At 43.8% G+C, this 10523-nt stretch overlaps 1 protein-coding gene across 2 annotated transcripts; it reads left to right on the top strand.

The window, feature by feature from the left end:
- The first annotated feature begins 6801 nt into the window (after positions 1–6801).
- LOC119330597 (probable polygalacturonase) lies at positions 6802–10279 on the top strand. Of its 2 annotated transcripts, XM_037603712.1 has the most exons (6): positions 6802–7273; positions 8404–8524; positions 8769–8943; positions 9056–9126; positions 9409–9778; positions 9849–10053. In XM_037603712.1, the coding sequence occupies exons 1-6, from the start codon at positions 6821–6823 to the stop codon at positions 9916–9918; spliced, it is 1260 nt and encodes a 419-aa protein (XP_037459609.1). In that variant the 5' UTR covers positions 6802–6820; the 3' UTR covers positions 9919–10053. The 2 variants fall into 2 exon arrangements, with proteins under 2 accessions (XP_037459609.1, XP_037459608.1); XM_037603711.1 differs by having other exon boundaries at positions 6804–7273; positions 9409–10279.
- The last annotated feature ends 244 nt before the right edge of the window (positions 10280–10523 follow it).

Below are 10523 nucleotides of genomic sequence, written 5' to 3'. Positions count from 1 at the left end.
TTTTTTAAAGTAAAATGTTTTTTGAAACACGTACATTTTCATCATTGCGAATAAATTTTTAAAAACTCGAGCGTTTTCTAAAACTTGATCAATTTTTGGAAATCTCAAATATTTGTAGTCCATGAACTATTTTTTAAAACCAGGAAAGTCTTTTGAAATTTTAGAAGATGGATTTTTTTAAACTCTGAGCAAAAATTCTAAAAGCAAACAACTTTTTGGATCTATGGTGTTTTTCAAAAGAAAAACATTTTTTGAAACTATGATCCAAATTTGGAAACCCAAAACATTTTTTAAAAATCTGTGAACATTTTTGGAAATCACTTTTCTGCATTTTGAGAAACACAAACAATATTTGTGAAACAGACAAATTTTCAAATTCTGAACAATTGTTTAGAACCACGAATTTCTGAAAAAAAAGAATGGAAAACCAAAAAAACGTTATTGTTTTAATTTTTGAAACATGGAAAGGAAAGAAAAACTAGTGAATATAGAAAACCAAAAATAAAAAAAATCCAGAAAATCCGTGAAGCAAGCAAACAAACAAATGGATCCTATTACTTTGGGCTGGGCCATCTGCGGTTTGCTCGCTGCTCGCCCGTGAGAATCAGCGTCATTGAGATTTCCAGACAGAAAAGTAGGCCACTATATGGCCTGAGACTTATGCCGCCGAAAGCATCTCGTGCTTATCTTTTGGCCCGCATAATTTGTCTCCTCACTAAAAAACTGCCTAGCTTAAAAAAAACTGTCCATTTTCCCCAAAATGCATACTCCCTCCTTTCATCTAAATAGGGTCTAATGCGTTTTTCGAGGCTAACTTTGACCAAATATTAAATCAATAATATATCTATACCAATATAGAATGACCCAAAGAAACAGATCCAACTGATCTCGGCCATCCATTTGCATTCATCCAACAGTTGTTATTGTCCTAATGGTGAGTGACTAAACGCATTTAGCGCTAAACACAACTTTCTCTTATGTGATCACCTTTCTTTGGCATGAAAGGAAAGAAACTGTCCACGATCAGTCAAGAAAGAAAAGAAAGGAAAGTACTTTCTCTTCCGTGATCACATTCCTTTGGCACGAAAGGAAATAAACTGCCCACGTCAATCAAGAAAGAAAGAAAGAAAGGAAAGTAACCGCTACATCATCGCATAGCCCCCAATCGCCTCCGGCCGCCGCACCTTCACGACACCTCCCCCATCACCTCGAGCCGCCGCACCTTGAAGGACGCCACCCCTCCCATCTTTGTGTTGCCCCAACCCATCGCCTCGCCTTGCCTCAGCCGTCGGTGGCGCCGCCTCCCTACACCGCTTTGCCGGTCGTTGGCGGCGACGCCTGCTCCTACACCACCTGGCTTGGCTGCCAGGGACGGCACATCCTCCTACAGCCAGCCGTCTGGAAGCCGCCTCCTACACCGCCTAGCAGGTCGTCGGGGACGCCTCATGTTCCTCGGTGTTCCTCACCGTCCATCCGGGCGGCTCCGCGGACAACTGCCTCACTAGCTTCGCATCCTGGACATCCTCCAACCGGATCCTTTCGGCTCTCACTCTATCTGTCATGTTTGGTGCCCTTTTGTGGTCGACATCGAGCAGGTGCCGGCCGACGCTGCCCCCGGGTTCTCAGCTTCCACGGGGTGCATCCACCTGGCCAGGCACCAACCCAGGCTCAAGCGACGACCATGGCCATTGGATCTATCATTGCGTTAAGTTTGGCCAGTTACATGCCCTTGACACACACCAGTCGTCAGGTGTCATATTGATTTGATGTCTTTCTCTATTCCGTTGTGTTTATCAGAATCTGATTAGACTTGCGTTTTCAGCTAATTAGCAATTTCAAATGTGTAGACGTCTACCTATGCATTTGTTCTCACCAAGATGAAGGGAACTGCATAGTATTGTCCATATGAAAATCCCAAGTCAACGTGATTAATCAAGTGCATTCACAAGCAGTCTGGTATAAAACTGAACTTCCTGTTATCATGTAGATGCTTATATTTCATTTTGCCTTACTATAAAGGTGCATACTGATGATCTTATAGATGTTGTTACTTATATGAAAGGGCACAAAAGTAGCGTAGATAGTAGTACTGCAAATTTTGGAGTGGTTGCTATGCTGAAGCTAATATTCTGAACCTGAGGTCATAAGATGTAGGATCTTTGCTGGTTGCAACAAGCCCCATTTGAGAGGTCCATCATATTGGTGAAGGAAAATTGATAGCTCATTGCTCAGGTCTTATCCTTTTTAGAAGATAGTCAGCGATGTTAGTACAATAAATTCAGAGATGGCATATTTATCGTATGTAACTTATGGTAATCTGAAAAAAAAACATCATGACAACTAGCCATTGGTAAGTCTATGTGCTCTACTTTTTTCCTTCTACTAGACATCAAGATCAGTAAAATATTTTCATGCTTCTCCAATCATACTACAGTTACTAAAAGATTAAGTCGACAGTATTTCTTTCACTTTTGTGTATAATCCATTGTGCACACAATAGTGGGTCGGATGATTGATTTCATTGGAATTTGTGTGTACTTAAGTCATGGCTTATGCAAATTTAATTTACAGCTTTATTTTGCGAAAATGCCAAAACGGAGACCGAGCTCCATGGAGGCCTTTATTTGAAAACTTCAAAATTTGAACTTTTCAATTTCAAAAAATTCTATAAATGAATACACATATACCTACATACATAATATACATGTATGGAATTTTTCATGGAAATACATTAAAATGTGAGCTACACAAAAAAGACAAATCTGGGGCTTTTAGCATATGTATTGTTCATCTTCAAAGTCCATGGTTTTTTTGTGCAGCTCGCAATTCAAGGTATTTCATCCTGAATTTTTTTCACACATGCACTTTACATCCTTGCATGCATGTGTATCTTTTTTCTGATTTTTCTAAACTGAAATTTATGAATTTTTTATTTTTCTAAATAAAGGGCTCCATGGAGGTCGGTCTCCAAAATGCCCTACTCTTTATTCTGTTGCTATTAAATACTTCATACGTTTGTATTTTGTGTAATTGATTGATTGGGTTTTCTTTTGTGGTTTCATATGATGAGTTTGTCAAGATCGGAATTAAGTATAGGCATGTGGCATTAGGTATCACCTGCTATTAAATCACAATCATGGATCAAATGTAGTGATATTAATTCATTTCTTAATACTTCATCAATTTGGCAAATGTCGGAGATAATTGAAGGTTGCACATATGTCCGCACATAACAATTACGACACAAATATACTATTAGAGATGTGTTCTCCGAAGGACAGAGGGCATCTTGATGCAAGATGGGAGGCTTAAGAAGATTACACGTGCGTTGCACGTGCGAACTTACTAGTGAGTTGCAAGTTACACAAAGCATTACCATCAAATTCGTATGTGAAAGGAGCTTTCAATGATATAATTTTCACATTATACATCTCATGTACTATTAATCTTATCAATAGTCAAAAGCGGTCTTGAAAAACGCATTAGGCCTTATATAGATGTAAGGAGGGAGTATGTGTCTGCAAAAATTGCACAACCTCCAAACTAAAGGAATAGATTGGGTTCAGAGATATAATATACTCCCTTTGTCTAAAGATGTAAGACGTTTTTTGATACTATTATGATATTGTGAGCAAGAGTGTCTAAAAAGGTCTTACATTTTGAGAAAGAGGGGGTAGCTCACAAGTTTTTGTTGATGGCGATGGCGATGGTGCCTATTGTTAATATAAGCAAGAAAACTGATATCTTTACCTAATAATAAAATAAATTGAGTTTCTTTTGTCCGTCATGGCATTTTTCAAAAAAGTCACTCTATTTCAGAGAATTCAACCCGCAGTCCTGTTTTAAGTTAAGACGAATCATTATTTTTGTATTTTACACAGAAGTCTCTGTCTTTTCTTGAAATCAACCCGCCATCCGGATTTAAGTCACACTCGAACCGTTATTTTACATTTTTCGAAACCCCCCTGATGTTTTAGGTAATTCATCCGCGGATCATATTTAAGTTAAACAAATGTTTTTTAAAATCATCCATATTTTTTAAACCCTAACTCCGACTTGAACATGTTATATATGAAATTTGATTAGAAAAATATGTAGAATATGAATATGAGATTATTTTTACCTGCTAAGTATTTTTAAATATTATTTTGGAATATATTTGAGTCAAACCAAATGATTTTCTAAATTATCTGTATCTTTTAAACCGTAACTTCGATTTTAACATATTATATATGAAATTTTATTAGAAAAATGTGTGGAATCTAAATATGATGTTAATTTTACCTGTTAAATATTTTTAAAATATTGTTATGAAAGCAAACTTATAATTTATAGCGCAAGATTCGTTTTTTTCTCATACCGGCGGCGATCCGGATTGCAAATAAACACCCCACTATAACCATATACGGAAATGAAAACATCGATAACTACACATGCATACCTCTGAAAAATGTCACAGGGGAAAACAACAGATTTCTCATCGCGAGAGTGAGAGAAAGTGAGAGAGAGAGAGAGAGGGAGATGGAGGAGAGAGGGAGAGAGAGAGACGTCTTAGGATTAACCATATTGAACACACGTTTTTTGTTGTTTTGTGTGAACACCGAGGTCATCACCGGCGAGGGTGAGGAGGATAAGCGACAACACAAATATGACGCCTCGCAAAAATAAAGGAGATGGACCTATTGTGATCTTGAGTGATGGTTGTTGAGTTAAAAGCGTGTGTTATGTTTTCTCTCCCATTGCAACGCACGGACTCTTTTGCTAGTAATTTATAAACATAATTCGGCCTGCCATTTTGTTAACCTCTTAAAGAAGATGACATACATGTTGTCCCCTTTTAATGCAGATGAAATAAGAAATGTTGACTATTGTGCATTTGTTTGGATGGGAGCGCATTATTCAGCTTGCCAAGGTTATATCGGTGGCTGCAATTCACTTTCATGCTAGTAATTCGGTGACAAGCAGCCAAAACTTTGGCCAATGATTTGGCGGGCTAGCAGGGCCGAATCCAAACAGCTCCATACACACCCACAGTCACCCGTTGTTGTTGATTCCTTCACAAACAAATAATCGGTGGTGAATATACCCATCGCCCCCATGAAAATCTTTGTCATTTTTCTAACGAAAACATCCTAGAAGCCCACCATCGAGACTCCTCGAGCAACAAGACGACGCCTTCAAAAAAAACGACGCTATGACGTCGTCGCCGCCTGGTCCGGTGGACGGACCAAAGGTTTCCCTTAAGCCCGAGGAAGGGAGCCAGATCAGGGCCAAAACAACGCCTCCAGGGAAGGAACGGTGCCCACGAGCGTCACTATCGTCGGCCTCTTCGAAGCATGGATTTCTCCTGACCAAGATCATGGAACCCAACACCCATCGGAGTTGCGCGAGCGGGTCAACCACCGCACCAGGAAGAGTAGCAGTTCGCATCACAGTAGCCTCCATCACCAAGCCGGCCAGATCCGCTCGGATTGGATCAAGCCCCCACCACCTCCACCTCGCCGGAGGACGATAGCACGCACTAGGCACGCTAGGGCAGAGCCAGAGCTATCCACGCCGGACCTGGTGGCGCCGACGCCCTGCCTTCCATGCCGACCCACTTCCACCTCACCACATCCACCTCCAACCACCACGCGGACTGGAACATGCCGCTCGAGACAGGCCAAGGCGCCACCAGCACGCGTCCGGAGCAGGGGGAAGCCAGGCACCGCGCCACGGCCAGGGGCAGCATCGACGCGCCCCGCGCAGAATCTGATGCCGGATCCAGCAGCCCAGATTAGGCCCTCTCCATGCCGCCGTGCGGCCACCACCCAGCGCCGGCCCAGCCACCGAGAAGGGCGCCTCCCCGTGAGCCGTCTGACGCCGGACCGCCACACCGCTGCGCACAACCGGATCCACCAACCGCCGCGAGATCCGCCCACGTCCACCGGGAGAATCGAAAGGAAAGGAAACGCCCCACCGCCACCCTCCTAGGGCACGCACGGCTTCGCCGGCGCACCCTCCGGTGGTGGCGCGGCGAGGGAGGAGGTGGAAGTAGTCCCGGCGACGCGGCTAGGGTTTTCCCCCGTGTTGCCAGAGGAGGGCAACGCATGTTGTCCCCTTTTAATGTGGATGTAATAAGAAATGTTGACTATTGTGCATTTGTTTTGGTGGTTGCAATTCACTTCATGCCAATTTGGCGACAAGCAGCCAAAACGTTGGCCGACTATTTGGCATGCCAAAGATTTGGTGGGCTAGCAGGGGCCGAATCTAAATAGCTCCATACATACCCACAGTCATCCGTTGTCGATTCCTTCAGACAAATGATCCGTGGTTAAATTTACCCATCGTCCCCACGAAACTCTTTGTTAATTTTCTAAGAAAAAACATCTTAGAAGATAAAAGCATTTGGAAATAACCCCCATGACATTTTGTCATTGTTAACTTGCGTATATATATAATTAGTAGGGAGAAAATGACGGGCACTACAATCGTGCAAGCTTGATGGGCACATAAACGAACATGGACACGGACACAACCACGTCCCAATCATCACTTGCAGCCTCTCCACCATTGACTCGTGACTTGTGAACCGCCTCAAATCCTCGTCCATCCCTGCTGTTCTAATTCCCATCAATCCCGTTGATTTTTGTTCTAAAAGAACACGAACATGATTTAAATTTGAACCGAACTATTTGAATTTCAAACTTCCGAAACCCGACTACTCTCTCTATCACGTGGCAACCATGGGGCCAGCTGGAACGACTCACCGCGCCGGAAGAAACGTATAAAAATCCCTTCTTTCCGCCTCGGCTCCCCCGCGTGACATGATCCATTATTCATGGCGTACGCCACCGTCCATGGCGCGCCCATGACACGCCCGTGCCCGCGTCCGTCAGCCCCCCTGATCGTCTTCCTCGTCCTGCTCGCTTCCTGCTACCTCGCCCTCACGCGCCTCCCCTCCGCGGCCCCGCTAGCCGCCCTGATCGCCCCCTCCGCGGGCCATGGCTCCGGCCACGGCGCTGTCGACAGCTGTGCCGGGTTCTACCGCGGCGCCGGCGCGGCGGGGAGGCGCGCGGTAACAGCCTCGGTGGAGGAGTTCGGGGCCGTGGGCGATGGGGTCACGTCCAACACGGCGGCGTTCCGGCGTGCCGTGGCTGCGCTGGAGGAGAGGGGTGCTGGCGGCGGCGCCAGGCTGGAGGTGCCGGCAGGGAGGTGGCTCACGGGGAGCTTCAACCTCACCAGCCGCTTCACGCTCTTCCTGCACCATGGCGCGGTCATCCTCGGCTCCCAGGTACGTGATCGATCCATTGATCCATGCCCGCTAGTTCCTCTTCCTCTGATCTTGTTCTTGTTTCATTTTATTAATTCCCATTTATTTCTCCTCTCAAATCTTGCCACAAATCAATAGTGCACGCTACAGAGTGAACGGAGTAGTATTTTTTAGCATCGGAACTCAACCATACACACATCTACAAAATGCAAATTTATTTTCTGCTGGTAAGAACAATCATGGTGATCATGCCTACAATTTCTTTTACTTTTTTTTCTGCACATAGCTAAGCTTCCCAGTAGTACAGAAACGAGAATCTCAATCCATGTTCATGTTTGATTGGAGGCTTGCTTCAACGCTTGTGCTGTCAATGGTCACTGACCAATGAAAAAAAGGAAGGGGGAAGATGCTGTTGTGGGTTGGAATCCTGCACATGCTCGCAACGGTTGTTGGTTTCTTCCTGTGACTTCTGCAGCTTTGCCACATGTTATTGTTCTAACCACAACACACTGTGTGTGCCTTTGCTTTGCCCTTACTTCTGCTTGGACTGGCCTGGCTTGATGCTATACTATTCTACTACTGTACTTTGCTTGTAGTGTCGTCTCATCTGCTCCATATTTGCTAGCACCAAATGGTTACACAAATCTCTAGTTTGGAGCTTTCTGCACTAGCTAGTAGTACTACCCATTTTTGGTACATGCAAATGCAGTGGGCATACTAATTTCTAGGATTAATTTACTACTAGTATGTATGGAGAGTTTATGTGAGATGAACTTGCTGAAGAGATTCCCCCATATCAGGATACTGTCTACTAGTGCTTTCATGTGAGTGGCGGCTTTGTAGTGCAAAGTTGTTGGGAAAGAAAGCATGATTAAGAGCGTTAGCTAGGAGTTTGACATTGCTGCCATATGCACTGGCAATCCACCACCTTAATATTCTATAGGACAATCATGGCCTGGTTTTCAAGGCCAACATGGCAACAGGTGAGATTATCTTTAAGGGGACCAATCCCCAGACTGTCGAATTAATATATCATGCCACTTCCTATTTAAGTAGTCGAAGAATCTGTACTAGTACTGCATAAAGTTGATTGTGTAAATTTATTTAAGAAGCGCATAGTGTTGATTGTAGCGGTGAACTGTGATGTGCAGGATCCAGAAGAGTGGCCTCTCATTGCACCTTTGCCTTCTTACGGGCGCGGAAGGGAAAGATTAGGACCGCGCCACATTAGCCTCATACATGGGCAAGATCTAAATGATGTTGTTATTACTGGTACAGCAACTGTTTAACAGTCTCTACTTTCAAATTTGGTCAAGTAAATATGAATTGTTCATGCAAACCAGAGAGCTGAAGTAACTCCCTGTAACAGCCGATTTAAGCACAAATTTCAGTTTGTGGGGCATACTTGTCGAGAAAACAGTTTGGGGTATACTTGTCGGGAAATAATTTGTAGGGTATATCATGTGAAGAATTAGTTTTGACTGTACTTGCAAATTGTTCTGCTTTTCCATGTCAGGTAGCAATGGGACCATTGATGGCCAAGGCCGGATGTGGTGGGAGCTATGGTGGAACCGGACTTTGAACCACACAAGAGGTCATCTCATCGAGCTCGTGAATTCAACCAACGTCCTGATCTCCAATGTCACCCTACGCAACTCCCCATTTTGGACAGTGCATCCGGTCTATTGCAGGTTAGTTCATCATGCTGATACAGTGGATTATCACTTTGTTTCCTAGTAGAGAACCATCCTCATTTGTCTTTCTTCTAAAACCATAAGCTGACAACGGAAATTTAATGTTCAGAAACGTGGTGATAAAGGATTTGACTATACTAGCTCCCCTGAATGCTCCAAACACTGATGGCATTGATCCAGGTTTGTGCTCTTAAATTGACAGATTGTTCTCCCTCAAAACTGCAACTCTTGCCAATGCTAATTCCGAACATGGCCCGTCACTGATTTGGGTATGAATAGCAGGCCTATATCGTTTTCTTTCAAGTAAATATTTAGTTAATTATAAAATTGGAATTACAGGTAGTTTCGTTTGTACTTCATATGTGACTCCTTGGGGATTATGATCTTTTCTGTACTAAATACAAAATGGCTTTGCAAAGAGCAAATTAATCCATGACAGTTTCTCTTTCTGAACAATACCAGACTCAAGTTCAGAAGTTTGTATCGAGGACTGCTATATCGAAAGTGGAGATGACCTGGTTGCTGTCAAGAGTGGTTGGGATCAGTATGGGATATCTGTAGGCAAACCCAGCTCAAACATTATCATCCAGCGGGTTTCAGGCACCACACCTACGTGCTCCGGTGTGGGTTTCGGAAGTGAGATGTCGGGTGGGATATCAAACGTGCTTGTCCGCGACCTGCACATATGGAACTCTGCTTCCGCGGTGAGGCTAAAGACCGATGTGGGGCGTGGCGGGTACATAACCAACATCACCATCGCCAATGTGACGATGGAGAAGGTCAAGGTGCCAATAAGGTTCAGCCGGGGTTCAGATGACCACTCGGACGACAAGTATGACCGAACAGCGCTACCGATGATCAGTGACATCCATATTGTTGACATTGTTGGTGTGGATGTGCAGCGCGCACCGATGCTGGAGGCGGTGCACGGCGCGGTTTACGAGGGGATATGCTTCAGAAACGTTAGCCTGACAGCGATAAGGCGTCAGATACGGTGGCAATGCGAGTCTGTGTACGGAGAGGCGCATGAAGTTTTCCCTGCACCTTGTGAAGAATTGAGGAATAATGGATCTTCTTCTTCTTGGTGTGGCCTTCCCTGAGCAACTATACAGAACTTGTAAGTTTTTTATGGGTGAAATGGGGTGTCTATACTTGTGTTTAGAGAAGGACAAGGATAGAACTTACAGGCAGATTCAACACTGAAAACTTGTATTCTTTGTTTTGTAAAACGTCTAGAGGGCACAAAGGTCTTTCTGTATGTTTATCCACTGCAGATGGGCACAGGTAATTTACTGATCGAATATACTAGAAGGCAATTATCCTTTCTCCCCAATGTGTCGCCCGACGTGTCTCCCATTCTTATGTCATCCCTACATATTGAAACATATTAGATTTGTTCTAAATAAAACTTTGTGAAGTTTGACCAACTATATAGAAAAATTATATGAACACGCAAACTACCAAATATATATCTATGAAAATAAATTTCATGATGAACCTGGCGGTATTGATATGGTATTGTAAATGCTGATGAATTTTTTTGGTAAACTTGGTCAAAGTTTACAAAGTTTAACTTG

This window comes from Triticum dicoccoides, chromosome 7A (genome assembly GCF_002162155.2).
Source record: "Triticum dicoccoides isolate Atlit2015 ecotype Zavitan chromosome 7A, WEW_v2.0, whole genome shotgun sequence".
NCBI lineage: Eukaryota > Viridiplantae > Streptophyta > Magnoliopsida > Poales > Poaceae > Triticum > Triticum dicoccoides.
The sequence above is the reverse complement of the archived record's forward strand: the minus strand, read 5'-3'. Positions and strand labels throughout refer to the sequence as shown.

Bases quoted from the DNA above. Each gene is read 5' to 3' on its own strand.
- LOC119330597 (XM_037603711.1), top strand. From the start codon at position 6,821: ATGGCGTACGCCACCGTCCATGGCGCGCCCATGACACGCCCGTGCCCG. The intron at 8,944-9,055 runs GTTAGTTCATCA...TTTAATGTTCAG, and splicing joins GTGCATCCGGTCTATTGCAG to AAACGTGGTGATAAAGGATT. The intron at 9,127-9,408 runs GTTTGTGCTCTT...GAACAATACCAG, and splicing joins CACTGATGGCATTGATCCAG to ACTCAAGTTCAGAAGTTTGT.